This window comes from Lepidochelys kempii, chromosome 3, assembly GCF_965140265.1.
Source record: "Lepidochelys kempii isolate rLepKem1 chromosome 3, rLepKem1.hap2, whole genome shotgun sequence".
Lineage (NCBI taxonomy): Eukaryota > Metazoa > Chordata > Testudines > Cheloniidae > Lepidochelys > Lepidochelys kempii.
This window is the reverse complement of record NC_133258.1, coordinates 39,284,090-39,298,723: the sequence shown is the minus strand read 5'-3', so window position 1 is coordinate 39,298,723 and position 14,634 is coordinate 39,284,090. Positions and strand designations below refer to the sequence as shown.

The 14,634-nt window shown below is 38.0% G+C and overlaps 1 protein-coding gene across 3 annotated transcripts in view; it reads left to right on the top strand.

Moving 5' to 3' along the window:
- TDRP (testis development related protein) overlaps positions 1-12,777 on the top strand; it is a 38,021-nt gene extending 25,244 nt beyond the window's left edge. For all 3 annotated transcript variants that reach the window (XM_073336182.1, XM_073336180.1, XM_073336181.1), the window contains 2 exons: positions 6,125-6,228; positions 9,550-12,777. In XM_073336182.1, the coding sequence (XP_073192283.1) occupies positions 6,125-6,228; positions 9,550-9,895 (450 nt within the window). In that variant the 3' untranslated portion in view covers positions 9,896-12,777. The remainder of the gene's footprint in view (positions 1-6,124; positions 6,229-9,549) is intronic.
- Positions 12,778-14,634: the final 1,857 nt, after the last annotated feature.

Genomic DNA, 14,634 nt, shown 5'->3' with positions numbered 1-14,634 from the left:
TGTGAGCAGCAGATCAAGAGGAGCACAGCCCCTGGTTGGTTCCTCCAGTAGTTGCACCAGGAAGTTGTCCCCAACACTTTCCAAAAACTTCCTGGATTGTCTGTGCACTACTGTATTGCTCTCCCAGCAGATGTCAGGGTGATTGAAGTCTCCCATGAGAACCAGGGCCTGTGAATTGGAAACTTCTGTTAGTTGTCCGAAGAAAGTCTTGTCTACTTCTTCCTCCTGGTTTGGTGGTCTATAGCAGACACCCACCACGACATCACTGTTGTTGTTCTCGCCTCTAAACTTAACCCAAAGACTCTCAACAGGCTTTTCTCCAGTTTCATACTGGAGCTCTGAACAATCTTACTGTTCTCCTACATACAGTGCAACTCCTCCACCTTTTCTCCCTCACCTGTCCTTCCTGAACAGTTTATACCCTTCTATGGCATTGCTCCAGTCATGTGAGTTATCCCACGAAGTCTCTGTTATTCCAATCACATCATAGTTCCTTGACTGTGCCAGGACTTCCAGTTCTTCCTCTTGTTTCCCAGACTTCTTGTGTTCGTGTACAGATAAGATAACTAGCCGATTGCCCTACTTTCTCAATATGTGTCAGGAGGCCTCCTCTGTTGCACCCTCCTCCTTGTGTTTCCTCCAGGTATCCCACTTCCCCACTTACCTCAGGGCTTAGGTCTTCATCCCATGGCAAACCTAGTTTAAAGCCCTCCTCACTAGGTAAGCAAGTGAAGATGCTCTTCCCTCTCTTTGTTAGGTGGATCCCATCTCTTCCTAGCAATCCTTCTTCCTAGAACAACATCCCATGGTCAAAGAATCAAAAGCCCTCTCTCCGACACTACCTGTGCAACCACACATTTACTCCCACAATTAGATGGCCCCTACCAGGGCCTTTTCCTTCAACAGGGAGGATGGATGAGAACACGACTTGCGCCTCAAACTACTTTATCCTTCTTCCCAGAGCCACATAGTCTGCAGTGACCTGCTCAAGGTCATTCTTGGCAGTATCATTGGTGCTCATGTGGAGAAGTAGGAAGGGGTAGTGGTCCGAGGGTTTGATCAGTCTCTGCAGACACTCAGTCACATCCTGAATTCTAGCTCCAGGCAAGCAGCACGCTTCTCGAGTTTCTCGGTCTGGATGGTGGATGAATGATTCCATCCCCCTTAGTAGGGAGTCCCTCACCACCACCACCACCTGTCTCCTCTTCTTGGGAGTGGTGGTGGTGGAACCCCCATCCCTAGGACAATGCATCTCATGCCTTCTGGTCAATGGGGTCTTCTTCTGATCCCTTCCCTCAGATGACTCTTCCAAACCATTCTCCGCCGTAATACCTGTACAGAAAGGTTTCTTACCTCTATCTTCATTGGGGGTAGATCTCGCTGTTTACTCCTTTTTCCAGATCATTTATGAATATATTGAACAGACCCTGGGGGGGACACCACTCTTTACTTCTCTCAATTCTGACAACTGACCATTTATTCCTGTCCTTTGTTTCCTATCATTTATCCAGTTACTGATCCATGAGAGGACCTTTCCTCTTATCCCAGGACTGCTTAGTTTGTTTTAAGAGCCTTTAGTGAGGGACCTTGTTAAAGGTTTTCTGAAAGTCCAAGTACACTATATCCAGTGGATCACCCTTGTCCACATGTTTGTTGACCCCCTCAAAGAATTCTAGTAGATTGGTGAGGCATGATTTCCATGTTGACTCTTCTCCCCCAACAAATTGTGTTCATCTATGTGTTTCGTAATTTTATAGTTTACTATAGTTTCTACCAATTTGCTTGGGACTGAAGTTAGTCTTACTGGCCTGTAATTGCGAGGATTGCCCCTGGAGCCTTTTTAAAATATTGGTGTCACGTTAGTATCCTTCATTCATGTTGGTATCCTTCATTCATCTGGTAGAGAAATTGATTTAAGTGATGAGTAACATACCACATGTAATAGTTCTGCAGTTGCATATTTGAGTTTCCTCAGAACTCTTGGGTGAATCCCATCTGGTCCTGACATAATACTATTTAATTTATAAATTTGTTCCAAAACCTTCTCTACTGATACCTGAATCTGGGACAGGTCCTCAGATTTGTCACCTGAAAGAAATGGCTCAGATGTGGGAATTTCTCTCATACCCTTTGCAGTGAATACTGATGCAAAGAATTCATTTAGGTTCTCTGCAATGGCCTTATCTTCCTTGAGAGCTGCTTTTGCATCTCAAATGTGCAGTGGCCCCACTGATTATTTGGTAGGCCTCCTGCTTCTGATGTACACTTATATATTTTGCTGTTAGTTTTTGAATCTTTGGCTAGTTGCTCTTCAGATTCTTTTTTGGCCTTCCTAATTATGCTTGTACACTTTACTTGCCAGAGTGTGTGCTTCTTTCTATTTTCCTCCGTAGGATTTTACTTCCAATTTTTAAAGGATGCCTTTTTGCCTCTAATCACTTCTTTTACTTTGTTGTTTAGCCATGGTCCTCTTACTATTGTTTTTTAATTTGGAGATATACATTTCATTTGCGTCTCTATAATGTTTTTAAAAATTTTCCTTGCAGCTTGCAGGCATTTGACTTTTGTGACTGTACTTTTAATTTCCGTTTAACTTGCTTCCTCATTTTTTTCTGTTTCCCCTTTCTGAAGTTAATTGCTACTGTGGTGGACTTCTTTGGTATTTTCCTCTCCACAAGGATGTTACATTTAATTATATTACACTCGCTATTACCAAATAGTTTAGCTATATTTACCTCGTGAACCAGATCCTGTGCCTCACTTAGGACTAAATCAAGAATTGCCTCTCCCTTTGTGGGTTCCAGGACCAGTTTCTCCAAGAAGTAGTCAGTAATGGTGTCTAGAAATATTATTCCTGCATCCATATCCAGTCAATATGGTGGTAGTTGAAATCTGCCATTATTACTGAGTTTTCAATTTTTATAGCCTCTCTAATCTCCTGGAGCATTTCACAATCACCCATCACCATTCTGGTGTGGTGGTTGGTAGTATATACCTACTGCTATATTTTTAATATTCAAATAAGAAATTTCTATCCATTCTATCTGCCAGATTTAGATATAACCTGGGTGTAAGGACCTAGAGAGAGGTCCTAGTCGCAGACGATGTACAGCATGTTTAACTTTCAGTAAAAGTTATATTCATGCTGTTTTGGATGTTAAAACCCTTCTATAAATTGAACTGGAAGTTTTAAATTTGGAAATTCTGAATAAGCTTTAGAAGTTTCCATTAAGGGATGGGAAGTATAGTAAATAATTTTTGAAAGACTTCTACTACAGAGCTGTTACCATAGCTATATATCTGCCAAGAGCACAGGCTTGTGTTGAAGGCACCTTTTTTTTTTGTGAACATGTAAATTGCTGTGTGTTGAAAAGGCATAGCTCTCTGAAGAGGATATTATATTCTTATTGAATAACACCATGACAGATACGAGATTGGCTGTTCATTCTTTCTCTAAAGTGCATCTGCAGACCTATACATGTTATCGGTTTGGAGTACTAGACCTGTTAATTATTCCAAATGTAGATCTTCAAATCGGTATCAAGTTCAGTGAAGTTAATTTAGATATTTTAAATTGAAAATAAAACACAAAAGAGATTACCAGGCTTTCACTGGGAAAATTACAACTTTGGAACATTTTGTTCTTTGGTCTCTGGGTTATCATGCTAGAGCATTGCTGGAGGAGTTCTCAAAACAGTGCAAGGCAGGTTAGGGATGCAGAGGTTTCAGCTGCACATCTCAATTCTGAATTGAGGAATAGTACTGGTAAAAAGTGAGTTTGGAGCTAAATCTGCAAAATTCTTGTTTTAATCCCTACAATTCCTCTTTAAACCACTTGTAATTTAGGTTGGATTGCATGATTTCATATGGGTTAGACTGCCATTTTGCTAAGGAAAAATAAATTATTTATAATTAGATCATATTATAAAAGATAAAAGGCGATTGTAATAATTCTCTCTCTCTCTCTTCTGACACTTTGTTCGCTACCTTGTGTGACTCGGGATGCCTAGGGCAGCCCTCACTGGAAATGCCAAGGTCAGGGCAGGTTGCAAAAGGGAGGGCAGATACTCCCAAGACTGGTGGGTAACACTGAAGTTATTCTCCTCAACAAGTCACAAACTCCACGTCTGATTCCCCACACTGGTTATCAAGAAGCAAAAAAAGAAACCACACAGACCCCTTTACTGCATTCCAGTTCTCTGGCTCCCAGTCAGCACATAGGTCCAGTAAAGAGAGAAGTTGTTTTAAAAACTCTGCTCACATATACAAAATGTTCTTCTGACCTCAAAGGGTCAGCCACATTACCAGATCAGTATACGTCTGGATCTTAGCCAGAACACCATGCTGCCAGCCAATCCTTTAGTGTCTAAAACTAAAGGTTTATTATAACGAAAGAACAAAAAGAGAGATGTTAAATGGTAAAACAGTCACATACAAACAATGACTTCAAAATCCATATATCAGGTTCCTAGCAGTATTCGTGAGTTTGCTGGCTTGAAAGTCCCCCTGGAATACATTCACAACTTGAATGGGTCATTCAGTCCTTTTGTTCAGAGCTTCAGTATGTAGCAAAGTTCCTCCAGAGGTAAGAAGCAGGACTGGAGATAAAATGGAGAAGATGCAGCTGCCTTTTATAGTCTTTTTGCCATGCGGCCTGTGTGCTTCCTTTGTTTCAAGCACAAGCTGCCCAGCACGTAGCTTGAAAACCTTAGGGTTCTGTCCGTACTGGAGCTGTCTGTCTGCAGACTTGGGAAGACATCATTTTACACAGTGGTCATGTTTGGAAGATTATCTTCACAACCAGAGGGCTCAGAGCCAGTCTTTGGTGTATCTGTGCAGGACCACAGCACAGATGGAGAAAGGCTGACAGGTGGCTTTAAACTGTCTTTGCCTTCCCCAAATCCTAAGGCCATGAGACTGCTGGGTTATGTTTCTGGCATAAAATAGCCTCAGGCCCCAAGAAAGGGGTCTGGTAGCTGTGAATGCCCAGATGTAGAGACCCCTTAGGTATGCCAATTGTGCCAGAAAAAGAAAAGCGGAATGGAGGTTGTGACATTGCACTCTATATGCTTTATGGGAATATGCTTATGAATATGACATAACTGGAATATGCTTCATGTTAAACACCCTTTATATGCTGTCATTAGAAAGCTTGTAATCTACTTAATGTGTTCATCCTATTTGTTTGCATGCATTATTTCTATATCTGGAGTTAGGAGACTAAGATATAAACTTATATCACTGATGTAAACATATTAAATGGAGGCCATTAAGGGTGCTCCAGAAACAATCGGTTGTAAATGTCCTTAGTTATTTGAAAGCCTTCCTGTGTACGTGTGGGCCAACCAGGAAGAATGGAGACTAGGGGTTTTACAGTGACATGTGACCATGTCACCTGATAATGAAATCCATCTCCAGTTATGAGAGAACCTCTGCTTATCACCTGAGATGTCTGCTGAACTAACAAGGACTGTACCGGGGAAAGGATTGGGCTGTGCATCTCTCTCTATCAGTGATATAGAGGAGAACAATTTACAGATTTACCCTGTATAAGTTTTATACAGAATAAAACGGATTTTTTTGGGGTTTGGATCGCATTGGGAGCTGGGTGTCTGTGTGCTGGAGACAGACTTTAACTAAAAACAGCTCACCAGTCTGCAGCTTTGTGGGCGTGGCCCAGACCCTGGGTCTGTGTTGCAGCAGGCTAGTGTGTCTGGCTCAACGAGGCAGGGTTCTGGAGTCCCAAGCTGGCAGGGAAAACGGGCTCAGAGGTGAATTCAGCACATCAAGTGACAGTCCCAAGGGGATCTCTATGACCAAACCCATCACAGAGGTGTCAAAGGAGCCACTACTTTTGTCCTCACTGGCCAGCTTAGTTGGTTTTAAGGTGCAAAGTAGCTTTAATGGACCAGTGAATCTGGCCCAGGATATGTCTTTAAGAAAAGCCTTTCTCTCAGAAGAATGATTGGGAGATGGGGGGAAGGAGGAGAAAGAGATTCTGTGTAAGCTGATGGTAACTACCTGGAAAAGATTTATTTATACTTGCCATAAGGGAGTGGGCTTTTCAAGCCCTGGGAGTAAGTTTGTAATGCATTTTCATTGGTATTTTTACTACCCTGTGTAGGTTCAGAGTGCAAGTTTTCGGGGTTGGAAAGAAGTGACCTCTATGTTCAATAAAGACGATGAACAACAACTGCTAGCAGAATGCAAGTCTCCAAAATCAAAAGGGTAAGTAAAACTTAGTGGCAAATGAATTAGGAAATCAGCAAGCTGAGGATAATAGCTGCAGGATCACTGGAGTTAGTAAAGGTAGGGTCTAAAGAACCAATTTAGAAAAAAAATACTAGTCTATTGAAAGTTGCAGAAAGCTAAATGGTTTATATTTTTGAAACTGTTAAATTTGCATTCTTCAAATTTGATCTCTTGTTTAAGCTTTGAACTTAAAATGTGTAGGGGCTGCTCTACTAGGCTGGGTGATTTCCTGAACATACTGGGGGGACAGCCACAATAAATATAGTTGGAATAACAGCCTTTTACTGTAGAATGAAGCTACTGTAGAAAGTAATTAAAATTTTTTGAATTTTTTTTCCCTCTTAGGTATAATTTAGCACTTTAAACTGTGATCAAGCCTATATGTATAATACCTATTGCCCTGTAATTCCTCCTCTGAGTCAACTAAATTTCATTTTGTAGTGGAAAAATCAGTTCAAAGCTTCTTTTAATGCTTTTGACTGATTTTTCTGTTTAAATCAAAATTAAGTAACTGATTGGGGGTACAAGTGAATTGCTGGATAACCAATAGCAGCACTCTGAAATTTTAAGCCAGTATTACTTTTTTCTTTAAAAAACACAAAAACAAAACAAAAACCCTCTCAAATATATCTCTCAAATAAGTCCTTATAATGTGGTTGGACACTGAAAAGGGACTGTGTAAAGTGGTACTTTCTAATCCATCATATCTGTTCCTTGCATATAAAGATTCAGTTTAGCAACAAAAATGTTTTGACTATTTTTATTCTTAATAACACTCCAGAGCAAGCTTAGAAAGAATCCAACTTTCTTTCGCTCTTGTGCTTCATTTAGTATAATTGTTTTCTAAGTTCCAGTGACAGGGCCAATCAAGTTACACCTGAAGACAACAGTTACACAGACACTTTGATCCCAGGTTACTTATGGAATGCTAATGTGAGAAGGAAAGAACCCAGCTTAAGTCTAGATTCTCAGGTTGAGTTTGTAGAATTGCCAGTTGCATAATATCTTCTGACTTGTAAAGCGAGCACATATGATATGGAAATTGAGACTCGGTAAACATGGAAAAACATGGTCATTTTTAATCAGTTTTCAGAGTACAACTGAACTTTAAGGTTAATTTTGCTGTAAACAGCTCTTGATTTTTTTATTTTTATTTTATAGAAAATGAAGTGATCATGCTATGAAAAATGAGGAAATCACTGGGAAATCTATGGCTGGGTCTAATTAGATTTGGGGTTGGAAAGGAATTTTCCATTGGCTCAGATTGGCAGAGACCCTGAGGGTGTTTTGCCTTCATCTGCAACATGGGGCACCGGTCACTTGCAGGTTTAAAGTAATGTAAATGGTGGATGGTCTGTAACTTGAAATCTTTAATTAATGATTTGAGGACTTCAGTAACTCAGCCAGAGATGTTAGGGTCTGTTACAGAAGTGGGTGGGTGAGGTTCTGTGGCCTGCAAGGTGCAGGAGGTCAGAGTAGATGATCATGATGGTCCCTTCTGACCATAATCCATGAGTCTGAGATTAAAATAGCTAAAACAGATTTTTGGTTTTAATAACAGAGGAAAGATTTCTTAAAGTACTGATATTCAGTCACTTCTGTTTAATTGGGGTATTAATAATTTCCCTATTTCGGAGGTTGCAAACTGAAATTAAAACAGTGTTTTCATTTTTTAACCCCCTCTTCCCCGACTATAGTCAATGGCGTATTTTAACTGCAATAAAGACATTTGTGCATTATTAGTGGGTAATGGAAACTTTGAATCTGCTTCACTTCATAACTCACTGCACATCAAAGGTTATGTATATATCAGCACTAGTACCCGATCTTCTGTGTTTTACTATTTAATTATATACAAACTTACTTGTATAAACACTTGACATTTTGCATTTTGAAATGCTGTACACTGCAAATATTAAGTTTATTAACCTATACACAGCTGAAAATCTAAATTCATATTTCAAATACCCTGTATAAAGGTCCCTCTTTCCTTTGAAAGAGAAATATAGCTAGCAGAGATTTCATAAGGTGATTTTTATGGCAATGCGTTGTGGCCAATATAGTATAAATCTTTTCAGGAAAGCCGGTAACCATAAAAGCATTTCAATGCACATTAAATATTTTTGGACATAACCTGGCAGGGTGACAATTGATGTATGAAACTTAGCATTACAGTGACCGAATACTAAAGCTGGTTGGCAAATGATAAACATTTTCGTAATTTATTTCCTTTTATCACTGGGGTAAATTTACCTAATTGAATGCTATAATGTTGTTAAGTATAGTTCAAAAATAATGTAATAAAAAGATATAAACCATAAGATTTGGTTGAATTGTAACACCTAATTTGTCTTGCGTTCACCCACTTAGCTTGTTCTAGATTATCATATCACTGTACCTTGCTTGGGACCAGAAGTCTGGCGAGCTGCTCTATCTGAAGCTGACAGTAATGAAGCCTGGATATGTTAGCATGGCATGGTCACCATCATGGGCTGACATCTTAACCTTAGTGAATGTGTCTGCATGCTCAGCTTTGGATAAAGTGCAAACATAATTTTAATATATGAGAATTACTGCATGACCTTATTGCTATTTCTGTAGGACAAGATTTTCACTGAAATGTAACAGTTACATTAGTATTATAAATGACCATTGTACACTTTGCTTAATTAGAGAAATGAAATTACATAACTTCATATACATGTTATGTCAAACAAAGTAGTTTAGATAATTGAACTTTTCTTTATGAACTGCTCAAAGAAAACTGGAACATATTATTTTTAGGATGCAATGTGTTCCGCACACATTGATGATTATAAACACACTTTAAAAAGTCTTTAGAACTTGGTTGAAAACAAAATTTAACTCTCTCAAAACTTGGCTCCTTTTAAAAAAAAACATACAAACGCTGGTTTAGTGCAAGGGTAAGTCAAGGCATTAAGTACAAAGGGGTACAGAGTATCAGGTTGAGTAGCACCTTACTTAACAAGCGATTCCACTAATTTCAGCGTGATCATTCATAGAGTAAGGAATCCTATTCCTTATCAATAAAGATAATGGAATTTGGTGCAAAATATTTCAAATGCTCATATTGATGCCTTTGTTTTTTTGTGTCAGAGTATTTCTTTGGTGTGTGAAAATTATCCCCAGACTTCTTTCTACTGAGTTGATTTGGCAGAACCAGTTTAGGAAAGTTTATCTTTTGCTATCTTGAATAAATGTCCTTTAAATAGAGTTTGAAGTTTTTAATGGGGAGAAACATCAATGTTTAAATAACACGTTTTTGTTATTCTCTAGCACTAATTTAAAATTAAAAGAAGATGTGAAGTCAGAAAAGAAATCTGGATTTTGGGACAGTTTGGCAATAAAACAGAACATCCAAAGCAGGAAACCAGATCAGATTGAAGGGTGGGAACCACCGCAGATTACTGCTGGAGACCCTATCTGTGATGCAGGCAATACTGTAAGTGACTATCCATCCTGGTCAGGCTGGGAAGATGAGACCAAAGGCTCCACAAAATACACCAACCTTGCAAGCTCAGGAAACAGTTCCAGGTGGAGTATCAAATCAGCGGGAAAGCTGGTTAGTATTAGAAGACAGAGCAAAGGTAACCTTACTGATAACTGGGAAGAACTAGAATGACACGGATAATGTGAAATACTTTACAAATAAGAATAGAAAAGTTCCATGATTTATATGTGTATTTAAACCAAAATTAAATCTGCTCAATATTGCACCTTTATACAGTACTTTGTTTTATTCAAATTGTTAGAGATTTTTTTCTCACATTTTCTTATTACATTGTTGGATAGTTAGGTTTTCCACACTGAAAAGATGGAGAACCTATTTTGTGCCTATATTTCATATTCAGACTCTGAAGTATGTTGGGTTGTTGGTTTTACCAAAAAGAAAAAAAAAATAATTCCTTAGCGAATGTAAAATACAGGTTGTGAATTTTGACTGCCTTATGTAGGAACTTCCATGAGCCTGGGGTCCTGGGTTTTCTGATTCTTAAGGATCACTCAAGATTTTATTTTTGATTCTGTCTCTTTAAGTAACAGTGCCGATCTGCAGCTTGCCACAACAATGCTTCCATTTGATACACCGTTTTCCAGATCTTCAGCATGAGTACATGCTTCTCTGGTTTGTCCAAACAAGATGCTACATTTTCACAATGTGCTATGTTACAGTACGTGAAATGTGAGAACACCAAATGAGTCTTCCAAAGTTTATACTGAATGGTCCTTAGTGAAAAGTTGGCAGTTTTTAAAAACAAATTTGTCATGCTAAGAATAAATATAAATATTTATTAAACATCAGGAAAGCAAACATTACAGTTGGATGTAAGGGAATTCAATATTTGAAACCCTTACCCTTCTATCTAGGGATATATTGCTTCTCATGGAGGTGGTGAATGTTCTTGTTTTTACAAAAGCTGGTCCTTGTTCCCTTCAAATTGTTTAATCTTGGTCCTACGTTTATTTTTTGTAAGAAAGGATCTGATGATGCCCTTTGGCATTTTCAATATAGCTAAGCAATTGCAAGTACATTCACACACACACAAGCTTTAATGCTTTTTTGTTATAAGGCTCCATCTTATATTGATACTTTTATTTTTAGTGAAAAAGGGGCAAAGCATGAAACTTTACACTAGAGATGTGAGATGTATATAAAACACTAAAAGTGCCTCTTTATAACATGCCATTATTTTAATGACATAATTAGTAGTATGTCCAACATCAGATCTAAAACCAGTTTCCATTTTGTTTCATGTATACTGTATAAATACTACTTTAACACTTAGGGAAAAAAACCCCTAATGTTTCATCAAATACAGATGTTAGGATTTTTCTCTCCTGAATGTTAAACTGGTATTAGAAGTTACAAATTAGATAGAGTATAACATATGTCATTTGTAACTCTTTCTATATTATATATTCTACAGCAATATGACTACCATGAGTAGGAAGCTCAAATACCCATTTCAAACAAAATCAAAACCTTTTATAAGAAATTAAAATGTACTGTTAATATGCTAAGCATGTCTTGCTGTATATATATTTTTCACAAGAAGTCTCTGCTAACCAAAAGGATGCTTGCAATTTTCTTTAAACGTTTCTGCTGGTGCCTGTCTTTCCGCTGCCACATTTGCCCCCCAACACATACGCTGATGTATGTCCTTCTGGTTTGCAGTATCCAAATGGATATTCATTTGAAATCAGTGAAATATCTGCTATATAGATCTGCCTGTATGGAAACAGTGTGTCAAAGCATGTCTTTTTTAAAAATAGAACGTTACGAGACACTGTTTTAAAATTATATAAAGGAACAACAGTGGTTAGCTGCTGCAAAACGGGGTCTCTTGGTTAGTAAATTTATTATTTCAAAAATTAATAGGGGAGAGAGGGCTGGAGTTATATTATGCTGTATACGAGTTAGGTAATATTATTATTTGGCTCCATTAGGAAAAATACAAATTCACCTTAGGCAAGAAACAGGTTTATACAAACTTCTGTCCTGGGCATGAGTATAGAAAATCCTTGCTACTTTTTGTAAAAGATACTCTGTTCTACAGTTCATGGAAAGCATTTATAGAGCAGGAGCAAAAGTGTGGCATGTTGGCAGTTAGTGCTAACATAAAGGGATTGAAGCAAATCTACTAGGAACCCTGAATGTTTTACTGGGGGAGAAGAGTCAAGGATGTCATTTTTTCCTCCAGTGGAAGCTCCGTTTATACTGTTACCAGTAAAAGTTATGCCTTGCACATTATACTGCTAAGTGCCTGTATTTCACCTTGATGATGTATTTGTGATGCACAGCTGAACTGAGAAGTTAATTTTCATTTTTTGTTTTTAAATTTCCAATAAAGGATATAGTCTCAAGGCAGAAATTTATTATAAAAGAAAGCTGTATCTAAATGGGAACTTGAGATATGTAAATGTAAAGTCTGACTTCCTTAGCTATACAAATGTTTTTAAAAAAGTGGTTTCCTCAGACATAATTCTTTAATTATAAAGACAAATATTAAATTTAATATAATTTATTGTTCTGCTTTGGTAACATTTCTGTTTTGAGAACACAGTGGTGTGACATTTTCTTTTGTAATGTTCATAGACTTTTTGTTAAATATCTATCCAGAGATTGATTTTTTTTCTTTTTAAATGTTTAGCTACACTATACATTCATGGACTTATGCTGTACATAACTCCATGTGTGGAACAGGAGTAGAATATGCCCCTTAAAATTTGTTTTGAAATTGCATTTCAATCCTATGTGAACTGGTTTAGAAGAAAGATAGCATCAAAATTGTATACTAAGATTGCACAAAATGAATAAAATATTGTTTATATTGCTTTTTCATTGCCAATCTGCATGATTGTTGTCTTGAACTTAATGGGAGTAAGATGCTCCGTAGCTGTAACTAGTCACTTAATAGTAAATAAAAGTTCTTTTTCTGGGTATTTTTATTTATTAGCATCACTTGCAAAAATATAGTATTTTCACATCTTAATAAAGAATCAATTTGAACTGAAATGCCTCATTCCATAATTTTTGTTCCATATTCATGCCTGTATATGTGATCTGATTTGCCATAAAGCTATGTGATTAGTGTTTGTATGTAACTCTCAGGTTCTTGAGTCATCTTAGAATTTATTCAAAGAAGTAATAAATATGTCTAAACAAATACATGTGTATATAATGATGCACGTTTGAATTCTCCTAGAAGTAGCAGATATCCTAGCTATGAAGCATTGCCTGTTCTTGTAGTGAGAGAATTTGACTTGTCTTGACTGATACTCACTTGTTTGTTAATAATTCCATAACTGTTGTGAAAGCAAGAGCAGAATGGTACCCTACTGCATTCTGAAGATTTCAAAGTTAGTAATATGCTATCTTTACGTAGGAAGGACATCTCAATATGCTGATTCCTCCTTGCTTGTTACTGATTTTGTTGGGATTGTGATATATAACAAAGGCTTGAGAGCTGTTTAGTGGGTTTTATTGTATGTTTTGTTTTGGGTTTTTTGCTTGCTGGTTCTTGCTGACTGTTTTTCCTGGCTACAACTAGAAGGATTGTAAGAGTGGTATCCTTTATCATGGCATGCTGGATAATCAACAAATGGATAAAGAGCACAAAGTTGAGAAACAAAGGATATTGAACATAGTGTACATTTTACTTTAATTTCAGATTTCTCTGTAGGAATAGGGCAGTGAAGCGTGTGGTGAAAAATCAGGCAAAAGTGACTAAAATATTTGTATACTCTAATCTCATGTAAACTCTGAGCTAGTTTCACAGGGAAGGAGAAGAACTGCTTGTAAAGTAAATTTCAGATAGACTTGTCTTCTATCTCAGATGGAAGAGGCTATTTACTTCAGAATTTGGGAAGTCAGAGACATCAAATTCTGGCATCCACTGAAAGACACAAGAAAACAATTATATTGTCTTACCTTTACCAGTTTATTAAATGGTTCAAGAACTTGTCTGTTTAAACTTTTATGCTGCTGAGAGCAGGGTGGATAAAAATTGATGATTTATAAAAATCAGATTTTTTTAATACAAATATATTTTTCTTTTAAAAATCTATTTTAAAGTAATTTTTTGAAATTGATAACCTGTGTTACAGCCTAAATTTAATCTATTATATTAATTTAAATAAATAAAAAAATTAAGCAGTAATTGTGTAACCCTTCTGCCACGTGGCGCCAGCAGTAACCAGGACCAAGTTCAATACCTAGGGGCTCCTTTCCATCGATACAACACAGAATCAGCTTGAGCCCCCACCCAGTAACCTAGGAAAATTACACACCACCTCTGGGCGCCTCTGAGAGGCAATGCTTCCCCACTCACAAGCACAGAACCTGAGAGTAGAAAAGAAACTTCTAATGAAAGGAGAGAAGTCACCTGACATTAATTAGGGAAAACTCTACAAGCAGGATTCATAATCCTAAAACTGTGATAGGACACCCACCCCAGAGTGCGTGGGGCAGTGTCTTTTGCCTCATGTTCCTGAGTTCTACAACCAAAAGTTTCTATTCTGTGCCCCTCTGCTCCCTCACCATACCCCACTCACCGTGATTGTCCTTGGTCAGTGAGGCGTATCTGGGTGAGTTCACCTCCCACCAGGGGAAGAAAGCACCTTGCTTGCTCTGAGCACTTGTTCTGGCTGGCCGCTCTACCAGCCACTCGTTCCACTCCGCTGGTTCCCTGCCAGCCGCTCGCTCTGCCCTCTGCCTCCCCATTTCACTCACCCGTCACCTTTTGCCACCTGCCTCTCTGCTGTGACCTCTGCAAGTCAGTTTCTTGAGGTTTCACCCAGCTCTTAGTGATCTTCAGCTCTTACGCTGGACAGAAACATGGTCCCACCACAAGTGATTGTCAG